This window comes from Mustela nivalis (genome assembly GCF_964662115.1).
Source record: "Mustela nivalis genome assembly, chromosome: 14".
Lineage (NCBI taxonomy): Eukaryota > Metazoa > Chordata > Mammalia > Carnivora > Mustelidae > Mustela > Mustela nivalis.
Window position 1 is genome coordinate 90949992 of NC_139033.1, and position 19329 is coordinate 90969320.

A 19329-nucleotide genomic window follows, 5' to 3' on the forward strand; every position below is an offset into this window, starting at 1 on the left:
TCAACTCACCTGAACACAGCCCCCCCACCCCACGCCTCTATCCTGACTTCTATACCTGGGGCAGAAAGTCAGGCCAGAGCCAAGGTCAGATAGCATGAGAATGAAGCAGACAGGCTCCCCAGGCCAGCCTGTGGGGGCAGTTCCTGGCTCTGATCTCTCTGTCAGAAAGCTCACTTGGCCCATCTGTGAAATGGGCACTAAAAGTACCAAATAAGGTGGGTCACCCTGGGGCTTGACCAAGACTATGTAGTGGGTAGAGCGTGTCTGCAGCTGCAAACACGAACACTCAGCAGGTGGGGCTGTTAACATCACACTCACGTCTGCCCTTACAAAGCATCTTCCGATCTGCTGTGCTCCTTATCTCCCAAATATCCCACCCCCTGGAGCTCCCCAGTATTGGGACCCCACGGGCCCAGCACAGCTGGGGTATTAGAGACAGGCCTCTGGCTAGGGGCCAGGCCCAGGGCAAGGTGGAGTGGCAGCTGGCCAGGGTTTCTGCTGTGCGAGCTGGGCTCACAATGGAAAGTGCTGCCCTCCACAGTAACCCAGGCAAGGTCAGGGCCCCAGGGGCCTCTCCCTGCCCCGAATGTGCTGAGCCAGCTCCTGCTTTGTGCCACAGACCATGGGCCCTGGTGTCTGCCAGACTATAAAATGGGGGGTCGGTCCCCAGTCACCCAATGCACCAGCCCGCCCGCCTGACCACCTGCCTGTCCTTCAGCAGGAAGTAGCAGGTCCCCAGGTAAGAAGGGGACCCATCAGCTGCTGAGAGCCCCAGGGGAGGGGACAAAAGCGGAGAGGGGAGGCAGAGAGAGGGGGAGCAGGAGAGAACCATAACAGAAGAGAGAGAAAGGCAGGGGGGGGGGATAAAAGTAAGCAGAGAGGAAGAGAGGGAGTGAGGAGAGAGAGGGAGAGAGAGAGAGAACATCAACATCCCCAGGAAGGAAGGAAGCCAACTGCCAATTCAAGGGAATGTTGATTCACAGAAGGACATAGGGGTTGTTGGGGGGGTAAGCAAGAGCTTGCAAGTCACAGATGTGGTACAGATGTCTGACTTGCCCAGGGTGGGCAGAGCACAGCGAAGAAACTACAGTCCTCAGGGGAGGTGGGGGAGGACGAGATTCTTCTTACAGAAAGTGTTCAGGGGTCAGCTGGACCAGAGGGTTTCCATCTGTGCTGCCCGGGAATCCTCAAATCCCCGGAAATTGTCTCCAAAATGAAAGGGGGGCCCAGGACAAGATGTTCTTCACTTAGTAGCGTCCACGCCCCCAAAACAGTGAGGAACTAAACGCATTGACCAGAGCCCTCTCCAGCCAGCGCCCATGCAGTCGTGGTCCCCATTTCAGAAAACCCCCAACACACACTGAATCCTTCCTTTTGGCTCCCCCTTCATGCCCCAGTCCCAGGCCTGTGTCTGCATCCACACACCCATTCCTGGACTACGCCAGAGGGAACAGAGTCAGGATCCAGCATGCATTCATCCCCTGAACAGGTGTCATTGGAGAATCTCCTACAGGAGATGCTGCTGGGCCAAGTGCTGGGGACTGAGGGGTGGATTCATCTGAATAAGGAAACATCAGAGTGATTAATAACCAGGTTGCTGGGTCCATCTGCTTGGGTCGAAACCCAAATCTTCACTCAGCAGCGGTGTGCACTTGGGTGGGTCACTTCCCCTCTCTGAGCTCAGAGGGGACGCCATGGCACTCACTGAGTGACATCAGCCTTCACTCATAGGCGTTAACAAGCCTGGTGTACCCTAAAAACTCCCAGAGCGATCATGTTGTTAACCTGGTGGGGCTGATTGGTATCACACCAACAGAGAAACGACGGTAAGTGGTGTGCACAGCTAAGGGACGCAAAGGAAGAACATAGCGGGGAACAGGGATGGAAGGGAAGGTGTGGCTGGTGGAAGGACCGGCAGGAAGGCATTTCAAGGATGCATGGTCCCTAGATCACAATTTTAGAAAGAGAAGAGAGAAAATGAGTTCAAAGGAGGCTGCAAACACCTAGTGGTGGGATGTGAGAGTGGGGGACAGCTTGAGGGTGCCATCCCTGAGTGACCTAGGCCAAAGTTTTCTTTATAGGGGTTTGCAGGTGGGGACCATGTCTCAGGCTGTGAAGGCCTCCGCTACGGCTGCCGTGAACCCAGGGCCTGATGGGAAGGGGAAGGGCACCCCGGCCACGGGACCTGCCCCTGGCCCTGGCCCCGCCCTGGCCCCAGCCTCCGTGCCAACGACCAAAGCTGGGGACCTCCCTCTTGGCAGCTACAAGGTACACACCCTGAGGTATAGGGGATGGGCTCCACCCCTGCACGTCCTCCCCTCTGCTCCCCTCTCCCCTTCCCTGCTCTTCCCCTCCCCTTTCCCTCCTCCCTTTCCACTTGGCTACCCAGCCAGCCTGCACCAGCCTGTGCTCAGAGTTTCTCAAAAGTGAGAAACCACCAGCCCTCCCCAGAGGTACTCTAGGAGCAGCAGGTGGCCTCAGACCTTCCTGAAAATTCTTCAAAGCAGAGAGGACTGAAAGAACTTCCCCAGTCCCTGGGGTTGAGGTTGGTCTGGTTTCAGAGCTGGGGTCATATCACAACGCTGGGTTAGGGACAAGTTCCCACGGGGTCCACACCTGACTGGCTTTTGTCGTTTCATTACTTCATTAATCACTCATTTGTATTTAACCTTGACTAATATATAACAGTTGCCTGCAAACTCACTCCCACCCCCATTAAAAGCCAGAACCCGGTAAACACCCTCTAACCCTGAAGTCTCCCCCATGAGCCCACCACTCCTCTCCCCTACTCAAGGCAACTGCCACTGTCACCTCTCCCCGCCATCCACCTGCGTGCATTTTTACACAGTATTCCTTTGAAAGAAATACCTTTATTGGCGTTTTACATGTTTTTAAACTTCTTGAAATACGCCATATGCAATCATTCTGGGTTTTAATCTTTCCTTTTCACCTACTATGAGATTGCTAATTCTGTCAGTCGTGTTGGCAACTGTCTGATACTTCAGAATGGGACCATCGGGTGGGTTCTAGCTCTGCTGTGGAGCATGCTGTGGCCAGGATGTCCTTATCTACATCACCAGAAGTCCTCTTGGAAGGACAAGTGTAGGAGCAAAGTGCTAGGTCAAGAGTATGTGGAATTCCTCCTGGTAGAGCTGGGGAAACTGAGGTCTGGAGAAGAAAGGCACTTGCCTCAGTTGATGTGAGTGGCAAGGTTTTCCCAACTTGGGACAACAAGCAGATGTGAAAACCCAATACAGTGGAGGCTCAGTGAAGCAGCGATTAGCCCAGGTTCAATGCAGAGGCCCCCAGGTTGAGGCAGGTAGACTGGCGAGTGTTTTCTGAGCCTCAGCTCTATGGCAGATACTGAGGCCAAGGCTGAAAGTGCAGAATTAGATCAACCCCACACCCTGCCCTGGAGGAGCCCTTGGTCTTTGGAGGTTGAATAAAGGGGGAGAGGGGGTGCATAGAGAGAGACCCGGAAGCAAAGCAGCAGTGACTATTACTTGTGCTAATAATAGCAGGCTAAGCACCATGCAAGAGCACTCAACCAAGCCCACATGGGGCAAGAGCATCAGGGAAGACTTCCTGGAGGAGGTGACATCTGAGCCTGGAGCAGGACAGGGAACATGAACTCCAGGGTGGGGATGTATGGTGGAGAGGGCACTCCAGGAAGAAGGAACAGCAGAGGAAGGAAGGAACCAACGAAGGAAGGAAGGACGGACCATCAGTCCTTAATGATGGTGCAGACCCTAAGCTCAGAAGTGGAAGGAAGGAAGGACAGGACTGTTTCCCAGAATTTCGCTCATGGCCCACTCTTGTATGATCTGCTTTTATTTATGTAGGTACTTAACAAAGTCTTGGCCTGGAGCCTCTCCAGATGGGAAGTGTACCCCCCCCCCCACTCTACACTCCTTTCCCCTGGGGATGGGGATATTCTCTCTCCTGCAGCTGGTGGTCTTTGAGCAGGAGAACTTCCAGGGCCGTCGTGTGGAATTCTCTGGGGAGTGCTTGAACCTGGGAGACCGTGGCTTTGACCGAGTGCGCAGCCTCATTGTCACATCGGGACCGTGAGTGTGGGGAGGGGGGAGGACGTTCCCAGTGCCAGGGTAAAATAATAATAAGGAAACACAGCAGTGGCCATGCACTGGGCACCACTTGCCCCACCACTGTGCTAGCCGAAGCACATCTATCATTTTCAGTCCTCACTTCAAACCCAGGAAGAGGTATTATTCCCCTTCCCATTTTACAGATAGAGAAACTGAGGTTCAGAGAGGGAATTTGGTCAGCATCAGGTTACACTCAGGGAGTCATGATTCTGGGGGAGAAATGCTATCTCTCTATAGGAAACCTGAGGCGCTGAGGGCAGCAGGAGACCAGACAGCCAAGGACCCATAAGCTGACCCCTCTCCTGGGCATCAAGCAGCCCTACAAGAAATAATAAGCATCTGTTGAACACCCACGAGGTGCCAGACACTGACCAAGGGCCTTACCTAGATGATCGCTGTGTAAGGCAGGGACTATTCTTATGCCCATTTGACAGTTGGGGAAACAGAGGCTTAGATGCAGTGGTAAGTGGCAGAGCCTGGAATCAACTCAGGTCAATCCTGTCATCCACAGTGCTACTCCACTGCCTGCCCCTGCCTCTCTGGGCTTCTCTGGGCCTTAGGGACCCCCATGTAAAGCAGGAGCACTTGTCCCTTGGACAAAGTGGCTATACCAGCTCCAACCCCTGTGGGCTGATGTCAGTGCACAGAACAAGACCCACATGGCCCTTTAGCCTCTTGTCTCACCAGCCTCAAACCCCCAAAGGCTATGCCCCTCCTATATGCCCAGCAACGTGGGCCTGCAGTACAAAGCGCAGAGATGGGCTTTGAAGTCAGTCAGGCCTGAGTTCTAGTCTTAACTCCCTCAGTCACCTTGTACAGTCTCTGAGCCTCAGTTTCCTCATCTCTGAAATGGGGAGACTAATGGTCCCCACTAACCTCCCCTGGATTGTGCCAAGGCCTGGAGGAGATAAGGCAGCATGGGCCTGGCCCTTTGTGAGTGTCCCAACATAGCGGGTGACAGGGACAACTGTTTACCCTCTCCACTGTCCTGTGAGTTCAACCAAGTCACCCTGGTCCATGGGTAGGTGGTGGGGAGGGACGCCCTTTTGCCTCCTGCGCCCACCCCCAACCCAGTTTGGTCAACACAGTCTGAGCCCCACCCCCAGCCCCAAAGCCCAGCTGGGAACAGAAGCTGCGGATGTGGCCAATTTGGGTTTTTGGGCTTTTTTTGGTGACAGTGACTCAAACCCAGAGTATTTCTCCTCCAGCAAAGAAGCAGCTGGTTTTCAGTGTGTGTTCTGGGGCTGCGTCGTAGGAAAGAGAACAGGGGCTGTGGTCAGTGTCACACAGCCTTGGGTCTGTGTCAGGCCCCTCAGGGCTGTGGGAGAGACTGTAGTAGAAAAAGGATGGAGAGGGTGAGGTGGGCCGGGGAAGGGAGGGGGAGGGGTGCCCTCAACCCAGAAGTGGGGAAAGGGGCAGGGCGTGAAACTTAGGAGCCTTCACCCTGACCCCTGACAGCATCCCAGGACCTTTGCTGGTGACTTTACCCCTCTGAGGCTTGGTTTCCATATCCGTAATTTAATATCCCTGCCCTACTTCTCTCCTTGCTCAGAAGGCTCCAGGGAGCTATAGGAGAGGAGAAAAGATGTTGAAAGAAATATTTACAGTTCCCCATTCTTATAACAGGTTCTCACTGGGTGTTATGACTCCCGGAGTTATGACAGGGCTGAATTTGGGGAGAGGTGGGCAGGGTGGCAAGATCAGTATCTGTCCTTCCATAAATTCGGACCTCCAGCAGCTGTCCTCCCTTTTTAACCATCAAAGATAGTATTCATTGGGCTTTCTCTGCACTGGACTTGCTATGTGCATCCCTTTTTAGACCTTCATAACCTCCTGACAAGGTACATGTCATCTTTCCTCCCATCTCCTGAGACTTACTGAGTTTGAGTGGCTTGCCCAAAGTCATGCAGCAAATAAATGATAAGCTGGAATTAGAACTTAGGTCTGTCTGTTTCCAGAGTCCATGCTCTTATCTCCTGACTGGCACCATTTTCCAAGACTTCCTTCCCATCCACCCACCCATCCATCCATCATCCATCTACTTACCATTCATTTATCCATCTGTTTATGCATCCATCCATCCATTCATTTTCCATTTATTTATCCAACTGCTTACTGCTCTCCCTCCTTCCTTCTAGCCATCCATCCATCCATCCACCCAGCCATCTATCCTATTATGCATCTATATATCTACCTATCCACCCACCTCTCCATCCATTCACCTACCCAACCACTCAACCATTACTCACTCCATCCATCCATCCATCCATCCATCCATCCTCCATCTACTTACCATTCATTTTTCCATCCATCTGTCCATCCATCCTTCCAACCATTCATTTTTCATTTATTCATCCATCGGCTTCCTACTTTCCCTCCTTCCCTCTATCCATCCATCCATCCATCCACCCAGCCATCTGTCCTTTTACGCATCTATCTACCTACCCACCCAACCCTCTACCTATCCATTCATCTACCCATCCACTCAACCATTACCCCTTCCTTCCTTCCCTCCTTTCTTCTTTCCTTCCTTCCTTCCTTCCTTCCTTCCTTCCTTCCTTCCTTCCTTCCTTCCTTCCTTCCCTCCTTTTCTTGTCTACTCCAGATCAAGCGGGGCTGAGGCAGATTCCCCTCTATTCTAGGAGCACAACTCCATCTTCAAGTCTGTCGCTCCAGGGCGGGTTGGCTCACTCCTCAGACAAAGGCCTGATGCTCCTGGGACTCACTATGTTTCAGACCATGGTGGCAGCTCATCCCCAACCTACTTCTGGGTTGAGGAAGCTCTCAAGGAGACAATACTAATGTCAGTGTTTCTCTTGTTCCCTGAGAACTCCTGAATGCATGTAAAGCAAAGCTTACCTCAAACTTCTCATCAACTTCCCCAGGACCAGGGGGTCCCTTTAACACAAGTTCACTTCCCATCCTTAATGAGGCTGCACTGGGAAAGCCAGGAAAGCCCCATTTGACTTCAAACTTGTAATCAGTTCTCTTAGAAGACTGAACAGCTTCAAACGCAGTCACATTTAATTCACAGAGTTATCTGAGAGTTGGCTGTTACTACCAGTTCCCTCTAACTGCCCCCATAGCAATTAACCACGTGGGTTCCGTATTCCAAGCCAGTCCTTATCAAACATAGGATTCAGGCACCTGTATCGACTTTCCCCATACCCTTGAATTTCCAGGACTGTTATTTATTTAATGTATTTCATTTTAAGTGACCCTTTGAACACAAATAAATACATTTTTTAAAGAACCTTTACATCACTTGCACAAATAGAAAGTCAGCATCCCTTGCAATAAGTAACAGGTATCCATAAAAAATGAATGCAACAAACATAAAACCAGGCTATTATACCGTTGTCTGCTTAAGGCTCTGGGCAGGCAGCTGTTCTTGCCTTGTTACAGAAAGAGAGGCTAGCGAGTGTCAAAGGTCCATCAGCATCCAACAGAGACTTTCCTCCTAGCTGTAATCAGGTTTAAAATAAAATTGTCTTCTTATGTCTATTTTATTACTCCCGGTTCTTGGAGTACTTAAATGATGAGAATCTCACAACTGGGGAAACATTTTGCTTACATAATGACACACACTATCTCATTTAATCTTCGACCAATTCCAAAAAAATAGGCATGTTAGTTGAAGAAACCAAGGCTCAGAGAGGCAGAATCCTTTGCCCATAGTCACACAGCCAGTAAGTAACCTAGCCTATGGTCAAACCCACTGGTCTTGGGGCTGCCTTGCAAGGGTGTGGGGAAGGCTTCCGCTGATGGTTTCTCTCCTTCTTGCCTTTGCTCCTCCCGGCCCCCCTATCATTCTATCCATCCCTCTTACATCCAGCTGGGTCGCCTTTGAGCAGTCCAGCTTCCGGGGAGAGATGTTTGTCCTGGAGAAGGGCGAGTATCCGCGCTGGGACACGTGGTCAAGCAGCTACCGCAGTGACAGGCTCATGTCCTTCCGGCCTATCAAGATGGTGAGTGGCTCTGAGCCGGTCCTGGGGATCAATGGGGAGGGCAGGAGCAGGTGTCAGGTGTGATGGCAGGTGAGAGAATGTGGGACAAGCAGGAGAAAGGAGGAGGAATGGCAGGCAGGGTGGCGTGACGGCCAAGGGCGCTGGGCTCTGGTGCTCATCAATCCTTTTTTTTTTTGAAGATTTTATTTATTTACTTGACAGAAAGATAGATCACAAGTAGGCAGAGAGAGAGGGGGAAGCAGGCTACCTGCCGAGCAGAGAGCCTGAAGCGGGGCTCCATCCCAGGACCCTGGGATCACGACCTGAGCTGAAGGCAGAGGCTTAACCCACTGAGCCACCCAGGTGCCCTGTTCATTGATTCCTAAGATGGCCCTGGAATCCAGCCCCTGCTAGGAGCCCTGGACAAATGAGAAAAATGAACCCTGCTTTTTTCCCCATTCCCTGCTGTTTTTGAGGGTCCATACCCCAGCAGTCAGAGCTAGAAACTTCAGTGTCTCCCTTGCTTCTGTTTGTGGAATGTTTCTAATTCCTGACTGCACATTAGACCCTCCTAAGAGGTTTTGAAAATCCCAGTGCTTATCCAACACATCAAACATGCAGGTTCAAGCTTGTGTGGGTGCTGAGAAGACAGATATTGTAGAAAGGCGCCTTAAACTTCATGATGTTAAGACAATATACTGAGTGAGTTCCTTTATAATATGTAACTGAATTAAATGGTATAATTTAAAGAAGACTCAAAGCCAAGATCAGTGGCTCAGTGGTGTTATCCCTAAGAAATTCAGTTTTTTTTTTTTTCAGAATTGTGCTGATCACGACTCATGAGCCCCCTATGTCTTCATTCACTAGGGTTGATTTCCAGTGATAACCAACTTTTGCCTCCATGACGGGAATTTCCTTTTTTTAAAAAAATATTTTATTTATTCATTTTGAAAGAGAGAGAGAAAGAGAGAGAGAGAGAGAGAAACAAGCCAGGAGGAGCAACTGAGGAAGAGGGAGACTCCCCACCAAGGAGGAAGCCAGATTCGGGGCACCATCCCAGGACTCTGGGATCACGACCCAAACTGAAGGCAGACGCTTAACTGACTGAGCCACCCAAGTGCCCCCATGATAGGAATTTCCACAAAGAACATTCATGACTGTCCATGATGCCAGCTGTTTTGGCTTTACCAAACTTCTCTTAATGGATTGTTCAACCACAGCATTCCCGATGTATTTCTCAGAATTTGGGACTCAGTTATCAGGCTATGATGAACCCTTTGTAAGCATTTATGGATTCATCTTGGGGTGACTGGGTAGCTCAGTCAGTTAAGATCCGACTGTTGATTTCAGCTCAGGTCGTAATCTCAGAGTCGTGACATCTGGCCCCACATCTGGCTCCCATGCTGGGTGTGGAGTTTGCTTAAGACTCTCTCTCTCCCTCTGATCCCTCCCCCACCTCCCCATGCTTGATGCTTGTGCATGCTCTCTCTCTCTCAAAAAAAAAAAAAAAAAAAAAAGGAAAAGAAAAGAATTCATAGATTTTATCTCTTAGTCAATGGTTTAAAGGCAATATCTGTCAACAAAGCTTGTTTGGAGGACAGGCCAGTCAGGGCATTTTCAGAAGCCTCCAGAGCTTTACTGTCCAATACTGTAGGCAGTAGCCATATGGGACTGTTGAGAGCTTAAACCATAACTAGTCTGAATAGAGAAGTGCACTTAGATGTGCCAGGGTTTGAATACACAATGAAAAATAAATAAGAATATAACTAGCTGGTTAATGTTGCTATATTGGTTGCATATTGAAATTATAATCGGTTGGACATATATTCGCTTACCTAAAATATGTTACTAGGAAAAAACAAATCCAGCGCCTGGGCCCCACCCCAGACCAATTAAGTCGGAATGTCTGGGGCTGGGTCCCAGGCACTGGTATCTTTTTCATGTCCAGCAGGTAGTCTCTGCGTAGCCAGGCCTGAGAGCAGGCCTCTCCTCTCCATCCCAGCCACTGCCCTGCTGTAGGCCACCGTTATCTATCTCTTCCCTGGGCAGCTCCAGCTCCCTCCCTGCTGGGTTTCCTGACTCCTTCCTTCCCAGCACTGGCTCCTGGGAAATTAGACAGATGTCTCCTCTGACCATCTTCCATTTATAGTCTTGCATTCAAACCACTGTGGGTTGAGCTCTTCCTGCGAGGCTCCATTGCACGCTCTGGGTGCATGACTCTCCATGGGACAGGCAAAGTACCCGCTCTCCCGGGAGTCAGCTGCTGAAAACTTAATCACAGAAATCAATCTATAAGCACAAAGTTCGTGGCCCATGCTGCACAGGGGCCATGTCAAGTGCTGGGAAAGCAGGAAAGGAGAGATGGGGGTGGGAGGTGGGGGTGGAAGCAGTCCAGGGGTGCTCAGGGAAGCCAGCTCCTGGAGAATGAGAATGGAGTCAGCCACAGGAAGCCTAGAAGGCGTCCCCACTGCAAAGTGAGTTCCGTTGTCCCTGAAGCATGGATGAACAAGGTGTAGAGGAACCGGAAAAGACCTGTGACTGTGGCCCAGGGACCGCAAGGGAGAAGGATGCAAGAAGGGAGGGGAGGAATGAAATGCTTCCCTGAAAGGTTCTGCCTCTCACTGGCTATGTGACATCGATCAAAAATCCTGACCTCTCTGAGTCTCTGCCTCTCTGGCCATAGTGATACCAATAATGCATAAATGGTTTGGTAGCACCTGGCGTATGCCAGGCATTGTGCTAAGGGTGATGTATGGATTACTTTGATTTTAATCCTCATGACAATGCCATAGAATCAAGGCTGCTATCCCCTTTCCCCAGATGAGAAGGGCCCTTCCAGGCTGCACAGTGGCAATCCTGGGCAAGTCCCACGGTGACCCAAGCGGACTCAGCTCTCTCTCTCTCCACATCCACGAGGCCCTTCAAAGTTACTTCTCTTTGCCCCATTCATACTTCATATGCTTGACCGAGTCTCTTCTTCTCTAGGATTCCCAGGAGCACAAGATCTGCCTGTTTGAAGGTGCCAACTTCAAGGGCAACACCATGGAGATCCAGGAGGATGACGTGCCCAGTCTCTGGGTCTACGGCTTCTGTGACCGGGTGGGCAGCGTGAAGGTCTCCAGTGGAACGTAAGCACCCCTCCAGCCAGGCCCTTGGCTTCTGCGGCAAGCCCAGACAGACTCAAAGGCTGTTCTCCTTATAGGATATAACATCGGGTGCATAGGAAAAGGCCACATGGCTACTCCCAAATTCTCCCAGGGCTGGTGCCTGGGATTCCACCCACAGAACTTTCTTCCTCTGGAGAGTGGATTTGTACTTTGACGAATTACATGCCAATGGAAAAAAAAAAAAACAAAAAACCTGGCAACTGGTTCTAAAAAGACGGAAGGTGGAGAGAATAAACACTTCTAGACCCAGTTTGGGGTTGGAGAAAAAAGTGATACAGGCAGACTGGATACAGGTCCATGAGTCTATATGTGTTTAGGAAAGACCATACTCAGGGAAATCCAGAGCCTCTGGGGAAATGAGCAGAGTGATTTCTTTCTTTTTTTCTTTCTTTTCTTTTCTTTCTTTCTTTTTTTTTTTAATATTTTATTTATTTATTTGACAGAGATCACAAGTAGGCAGAGAGGCAGGCAGAGAGAGAGGAGGAAGCAGGTTCTCTTTGGAACAGAGAGCCTGATGTGGGGCTTGATCCCAGGACCCTGAGATCATGACCTGAGCCGAAGGCTTTAACTCACTGAGCCATTCAGGCACCCCGAGCAGAGTGATTTCTGAGAGACGAGATTGTGAATGCAGGGGCACTGACCAATCACCGAGGTGCTGTGAGACCTGGGTGAGCCCTGTGCCCGTCTCTGTGCCTCATATTTCCCATCTGCTCAATGGGCACATCAGACTCCCTGATCGAAAAGCGTCTTTTGTCCAAACTCTTCAGATTTGAAGCTTTCAAAACAGAGCCCCGAGACCTCATTTCTTTGAGAACACAGAGGAGGACTGGATGCCCCGAGGAGGTCCTGTACCTCTGATAAACCGTGCCAGACACTCCTGGTCTCCTGCAGTCAAATATAGGGCTTCTGTCTCTCACCCAAACTCTTGAGTTCCTGTAACAGCATCAGGCACTGGCTTTTTGCTTGGCCTTTCTTCTTCCCTGAAGCCCGCATGAAATTTGCTAAGCATGGCCTGTAAGCCCAGCAATGTACCAGGACACTGGGGGAGGCAGGAATGAACAAGGCTCAATTCCTGCCTTCAGGCAGCTCACTCAGCTCAGCAGGGAGGCCCACATATCCCCATGAGATTATGTCTGGCAACACTGGGTCAGAGATGGTCCACACAGCAGGTCAGAGGAGGACGGGAGGTTTCTGGGATCTGGATATGCAGGCTGGAGTGGAGGGCAGGTCAGAGGTTTATCTGAGGGGGCTAGAACTTAAAGCCCACTTTGAAAGACGGGGAGGCGGTGTGTGGGAAAGGCCTGGACAGACTCTCCCAGCACAGACAATGGCAGAAGTCAGAAATGAATCATTCATGATAACTACCCCCCAAGCACTATGTGAATTCATTCTCAGTGAATAGCAGGGAAACTTTGTAACAAACCGATGCTACAGGTGTATTAGCATCATTTCACAGACAGCAAGCTGGAGTTCTGATAAGCCCTCCACTTTGATTCTCACAGCTAGCAAGAGGCAGAGCTAGGATCTGAACCGAGGTATGGCTGATACCAGAATGTGCGTTCCTGACCACTACTTATAAATTCACTTACATACAAAGGAAACCATTATTTGGAAGGAGGCTCCTGGTCCTCCTCTGCCTTATGGCTAAGTGATCCCCAAAGCCTATCCTCATCCCTCCCATCCTGTTCTGTAAACCCCGGGTCCCCACCAGTGAGATGCACCTTGATCTCCCTACCCTTTGCGCACACACGCACAGACCCCGTATAATTTGTAAGTGCTTCTGGTACATTTTCTCGTTTCTGCCCCGTAATAAACTAGCCCTAGTGACCACTCCCACTTTCTAGAAGGGGAAACCAACGTCTTTTAGAGAGGTCTGTAGGAAGCCCCAGGAAGGGACAAAGCCAGGACAGAGGAGCTGCGCCCTCTTCCCGTGACCCGAGCCCAGAAAGGATGGAAAGAGGATTGCTGGTGGAAAACTGACCCGTCCGCGCTGGGGTCCGGGTCCCTGGCAGGTAGTCTGGCCGTCTCCACCCTGTCCTTCTTGCTTCTCTCCCAGCTGGGTCGGCTATCAATATCCCGGCTACCGTGGGTACCAGTACCTCCTGGAGCCCGGCGACTTCCGGCACTGGAACGAGTGGGGGGCCTTCCAGCCGCAGATGCAGGCTGTGAGGCGCCTGCGTGACAGGCAGTGGCACCGTGAGGGCTGCTTCCCGGTCCTGGCCGCCGAGCCCCCCAAGTAAATCCATACCTTCCTCTTCTCCCTTGCCCTCTGCCCCTCCCTCAGACTCAGTTTCCCCATCTTTCCCGTGCAAATAAAAGTTCCTAAAGCCAAAATGTCTCTTGGATCTGTGCATAGATGTGAGTTTTGGGCCCCCCCCCCCATCATTGCCGACTTGTGACTTCCTCGTTCTTTTTTTTTTTTTTTTTTCTTTTTCTTTTAAGATTGATCCATTTAGTTTAGAGAGAGAGCGTGTAAGAACATGTATGCAGGGGAAGGGGCAGAAGGAGAGGGAGAGAATTCCAAGCTGGCTTCCCACTGAATGGGGAGCCCAACACAGGGAACGATCCCAGGACCCTGAGATCATGACCTGAGCCGAGGGCAGCTGCTTAAACGACTGAGCTACCCAGGCGCCCCATCCTCAGTGTTAATAATTACGTATGCTAGTAATAAAAACAGCAAGTACTGCAAAGTTCTTTACACACATTCTTTTAGTGTACCTTTTGGACTACTCTAGGTGGCGGGTATTATAATCATTCCCATATAACAGGTGAAGAAATTGAGGCTCAGAGAGGGAAAGTGACTTGGTCAAGGTCACACAGCCAGTTGAAATTTGAACCTAGGCAGGCTGGCTGCTGAGCCCACGCTCTTAAACAAATCTGTGGTTTCAAACTCTACTCTTTCACGCACACTCATGATTTTTTGCCTCCTCAGCTTAACACCTGGTGTATTATTTACTCTCTCTCTCTCTCTCTCTTGCTCTCTCTTTTCTCTCTCTCTCTCTCTCTCTCTCTCTATATATATATATATATATATGTGTGTGTGTGTATATATATATTTTTTTTAATAGACCTCCTGTTTTGTGCTTAGAGGCATTGATTTGTAAATAAAGCTTTGTAACACTACAGGAAGTGGAAAATCAGCATCCTACTCCACAGATAGAAAGCAACTGTGTAAATACAATTTTAAGAAGGCCAAGTATCGAACAGACACCACCACCTGCGGAAGGCTCTAAGCCTGTTCCCCACGTGCTCTTTGATAAAATGGTGATTAGCAAGTGTTGGAGAGAGATATGAAAGACATGCTTGCTCCAAACAGAGTTTTTACCCTGATATAATAAAAAAAGATTAAAAAGAGCATTATTTTCTTGTATCTGATGCTGTGTTATTTAATCCTGGGTCCAAGTTCCACTGAGAATCATCTGTCTCACTGTAAGTGGAACATGGCCTGCTCTCTGGAAATCTGTACCAGGCTATATTGACTCCTGTATCAACACTTATTATTGATTGATGTTATTAAACTTTAATCCACACAGGAAGGCTAGGGAAGGTGTTGTCATGGAGGAGGGTATATTTGAGGGGGCCTTGAGGGATGGGACAGGAACTCGCTTGGTAGAGAAGAGGAAAGATAACATTCCAGGCAGAACAAACAGCAGGGAACTTACTACCCCACATGGCACCTGTGTACAAAAGATAAAAAGATGCCTCTTCCTCAAGACACTTGACTGCCATCTGCCAGAATTTATATGTCTGCTGTGTGAATGCAATACCCTTGTGCCGTGCCCAACTTACACAGCTGTACCTGGCTGGCCTGGAGTGCCATGGGAAAGGCACAGAGGTTGAGAGAGTGTGTGGTGAGGCCAGGCCAGGCTTACTGAAATGGAGAGCACTAGCTTGGTGGTTGTGTGGGCAGAAGTGGGGGAGATGAAGCTGGAAAGAAAGGTGGGGCCTCATGACACCCCACTCTGTGGTTTTGCTGAGCTTCAAAGTTGAGGCACCACCTGACTCAGAAGGTCTTGAACTCTGGGGCATGCAGGCTTCCTCTCCCTCCCACCCTCCTTCTCTCCACCTCCACCCTCCAATAAGATCAGTGTCTTACATTAGAAGACAGGTTCTCCTGTCTTGGACTAGAAGACGGGATCCCCAGGCAGGAAACTGAAGCTACGGGGGTTTGCTCTGACTTACTGTTAGAAGCTACAAAGTGTTGGGCAAATGGCTTCTGTTCCCTGAGACTTGTTCCGTTCTTTACAAAGGCAGCTCCAATGTCCAACCAGCCCCAAGATTCTGTCTAACCATGGGATTCCATGGTTCCCAAATTCCATGATGCTATAAGATTCTGCAATTCATCTCTAAGCTTCCCTGATTCTCTGACTCCCAAGTCAAGCTACATAGATTCCCATCCTCAATTCCCAAGGTCTATTGGTACAGCTTTAAAATTCTGCTAAGGTGGAGTCAAGCCTTCCAGTCACATGGTGCACATGAAACCAATTCCAAGGCCTCATGGACCACAAGATACCTGATTTGATGAGAAAGAGAAAGGGAAAGAGAAACACTCTCTATTCAAATATAACACCACTGCTTTCTGATCACTTAGAATTTGTATTTCATACTTCTTGGAAGAACTCTTTTGGACATAGCAGGTGTTTTGTTTTCTTCTGGATATCCATCTTGTAATTCCCATAAAAGGCGAACAGAACAGAAATCCCCTGGATCGGTGAGTGGTAAAACTTACGTGTATTATGAATACAGATTATGAATCTAGATTTTCCAGATTGCTCTAACTCAAAGAAAGGTGTCAAAGCCCTCATTTTCTTACGGGTGTTTCTTACAAACAAGGTGAGTGTCAGCAGTGCTAAAACATGAGACAAGCACTTGGCAAGACCAACCAGCAAGAGCTAGGACAGAAATAACAAAGTAATTATTTTATATTTGATTTGTTGTCATATCTATACATTTATTTAGCTTTTTAAAAAAGATTTTATTTATTTATTTGAGAGATAGAGAGTGAGAAAGAGAGCACGAGAAGGGAGAAGGTCAGAGGGAGAAGCAGACTCTCCATGGAGCTGGGAGCCTGATGCAGGACTAGATCCCGGGACTCCAGGATCATGACCTGAGCTGAAGCCAGTCACCTAACCAACTGAGCCACCCAGGCACCCCTTTTATTTAGCTTTTTAAAAAAGATTTTATTTATTTATTTGAGAGAGAGAGAGAGTGGGGGGGTGGGGAGAAGGGGTGAGAAGGAGGGGAGCAGAGAGAGAGAGAAGCAGACTCCCCGCTGAACAGGGAACCCAGTGCAAGACTCGATCCCAGGACTCCAGGATTGTGACCTGAGCCAAAGGCAGACGCTGAGTCACCAGGTGCCCCTGTCTAACTTTTATTAACAAATTTATGAATAAACACATCATGTATCAAAAACAAGAGCAAATACAAAGTACAAGCAAGTCCAAGACCGGAACATGGAAAAAGGCCAGGAGGGAGAAGGACATAAGAATTATGGACCTGTTTCTTCTGCCATGGGTCCTACTTCCAACAAGATGTGAGCGTCTCACCACCAGGAATAGAGTTTCAGAGCTTAAAGATAAGTCACACGTTTCATCTTGAGACTGAAACTCTGAGTTTTTTACTTTCTCAGTCATGCTGATGGGCACCGTGCTGGAGGTAACCCCTGGAGCCAGACTTGGCCCTATGGCTACAGTGCCCACAGATTTCTGGGGGGCTTCTCTTTGCTAGTTTTGACCCCGCAGGAGCTTTGCCCTAAAGGCTGGCTTCCAAATGCCATGCCAGCTGGGATGGCATCACATTCCAACATCAGATCGCAGCTCAAGAATCTCAGAGTCATGAGCCTTTGGGGAGACAAAGCACCTTGGTTATGGAATGTTCTCTCCCGTCCACCGCAACAGAAGGCAAATCACCATGTTCCGGGCAACAGGGTACGGATTCCAAGTCAGCAGTGTGTGTGTGTTGGGGTAGGGAGTTGTGAGGGTCGAAGGGCCATCCAGAAGAGGTGACCAGAGCCAGACGCTGAGGGACGCATAGCAATCGAGTTTTGGCAAAGGGATGTTGTGCCAGGGTATCCCGAAGAACTTCTAGAGAGGTGAGCATCTCTTTAGAGCCTCGTTGTCATGACAGCCAGGCATCTGGATCAGCTATGTAATATCAGAGTGCTTTCTGAAACTTGGGTACCCACCCAGGAGGGGTGCAGGTCCTTCCAGCTGGAGAAAACAACCTGCCTCTCTATTTTAGCTTCTTCCTGTCCCCTGCAGGGCCATTTCCTCCCACCACTGTCCTGAGTTGGCAACTCAGCTCTGACATTTACAAGCTGTTGCCTGTGATCAAGACAAATAACCTATGAAGCCTCTGTTTCCTCATCTGTAGAATGGGAGTAAGCAGGTTGTTGGGAGGAATAAAGGATCAACTTGAATATAACACATATTAAGGACCTTAAAGCACAGCAAGTCCCTGAATCATCATTAGCATCATCTTCCTCAACGTCAGAGCTGGAGTTTTGGAATCACATTTATGCTACATTTATTCTTCCTGCTTCTGACAAATACTGGCTGATGGCCTCCTGAGTGCTGGGGGAAAATGTTGGGGGAGAAGACAGAGAAGGCCCCCACCTGGCTGTTCACAGACTGGAGGAGCAGACAGGATGAGATCCCTCATTTCCTTTCAAAGTCACATCAGATTCCTGGGTGGTATGGGCCAGTGGCCACCTCGGGACCTCCTGGGGGGCACGTAGGCTTCCTCAAGGAGGGGACAGCTAGCTTGAGACTTGTTGAGTCAGAGGGCTGATAGGAGAAGGTCCAACCTGGAAACCTGATCATCCGGTCCCTTTCCTTAGCTCCCAAACCAAGATCTGCTAACTCTGTCTTCCAGATGTTTCTGGATCCTGAACACTCCCTCCATGCCTCTGGCCCCACCCTGGGTTGGCCACCTCCTCTGGAGTACTTCAAGAACCTCCAGAGCAGCTTCCCTGCTCTCCTGCTCTATGGATCTGTGTGGAAAGCAAAACTAACCATAACGGAATACCTTCCTTGTTTCTCCATTGCTACAAGACAAAGTCCTAACTCCTTCCCACAGTCACCTGCTGCATCCAGCCCCTGCAGACCCCTCTGACTTCCTATGTCCCCCTCTCCCCACATCCTGTCCACTGTACTTCTCACAAGTCTGCATTTGAAAGGTGCTTCCTGCTGGGCCTTTGTACCTGCTGGTCTCTGTGACTGGCACACTCTTTGAGGCTTCAGGACTTAGTGTGAACACTCCTGGCCCTTCCTCCCTGGCTCACGTTAAATCTGCCCATTTCCTCTTCTCCAATTAGAGGTGCCCACTTTATCGTGAATGCTTGTTGAAGGGTCTGGTTTCTTCCTTTGACGCAGGGGCCTTTGTCTTCCTGTCACCTGCAAAATCCCAGTGCCTGACACAAGGTGCTCAGGAAATGCTAGCTAGAATGTTATTCTAACCCAGCAGAGTTACTATGCAGTTAGTCATACAAAGCCTCTACTATATGCACAACAAACACTATATGATGTGTGTTTTTGTTTTTGTTTTTGTTTTTCAGTAACAGCCAGTTTCATGGGGACAGGGGATTTCATATTGTCAGTCCCAACACTTTCTACATGGGAGGCACTATTCACTGGACCCATGAATGAATTAATGAAGAGCTATGAGTGAATGCATGGCTAGCCAGGGGCAAATTACTTAATATCCGTATGCCTTGGTTTTCTTATCTGTGAGATGGGGATGATAATATACCTATCACACAGGCTCTTTATAGTTTAAATATGTAAATATAGATGAAATGTTTAGATAAATGCGTCTCATTTTGTGTCTGTGTTTGCTGTTATGGTTGTAACTGTTACAGATTTATTTAAAAACACACACACAAAAAACTTTTCACAATGAAAGGTAAACCTGCATCGCTTCCTTCCCCTTCCTTCAATGCATATGCATGTAACGCACATATAGATCTATTATATACTCATTGTACGATGAAGAAAGAGAGGTACAGAGAGGTTAAATATCTTGAGACCTACAAGCCTGTAGTTGTTTTTTTAAAAAATAGATTTTATTTATTTATTTGACAGAGAGAGAGACCACAAGTAGGCAGAGAGG

The 19329-nt window shown here is 49.2% G+C and overlaps 2 protein-coding genes across 4 annotated transcripts in view; both read left to right on the forward strand.

Moving 5' to 3' along the window:
* Nucleotides 1-618: 618 nt before the first annotated feature.
* Nucleotides 619-13552, forward strand: CRYBB1 (crystallin beta B1). Of its 2 annotated transcripts, none has more exons than XM_082699043.1 (6): nucleotides 619-739; nucleotides 2070-2268; nucleotides 3949-4067; nucleotides 7942-8074; nucleotides 11039-11181; nucleotides 13277-13552. In XM_082699043.1, the coding sequence occupies exons 2-6, from the start codon at nucleotides 2101-2103 to the stop codon at nucleotides 13458-13460; spliced, it is 747 nt and encodes a 248-aa protein (XP_082555169.1). In that variant the 5' UTR covers nucleotides 619-739; nucleotides 2070-2100; the 3' UTR covers nucleotides 13461-13552. The 2 variants fall into 2 exon arrangements, with proteins under 2 accessions (XP_082555169.1, XP_082555168.1); XM_082699042.1 differs by having other exon boundaries at nucleotides 635-739; nucleotides 2082-2268.
* Nucleotides 13553-15810: 2258 nt separating this feature from the next.
* Nucleotides 15811-19329, forward strand: part of TPST2 (tyrosylprotein sulfotransferase 2) — a 51479-nt gene continuing 47960 nt past the window's right edge. For both annotated transcript variants that reach the window (XM_082699038.1, XM_082699033.1), the window contains exon 1: nucleotides 15811-15931. The gene's annotated coding sequence lies outside the window, so the exon portion shown is untranslated. The remainder of the gene's footprint in view (nucleotides 15932-19329) is intronic.

Coding starts and splice junctions, on each gene's coding strand:
- CRYBB1 (XM_082699043.1), top strand. CDS start 2,101: ATGTCTCAGGCTGTGAAGGCCTCCGCTACGGCTGCCGTGAACCCAGGG. Junction 4,068..7,941: donor CTCATTGTCACATCGGGACC/GTGAGTGTGGGG, acceptor TCTTACATCCAG/CTGGGTCGCCTTTGAGCAGT. Junction 11,182..13,276: donor GTGAAGGTCTCCAGTGGAAC/GTAAGCACCCCT, acceptor CTTCTCTCCCAG/CTGGGTCGGCTATCAATATC.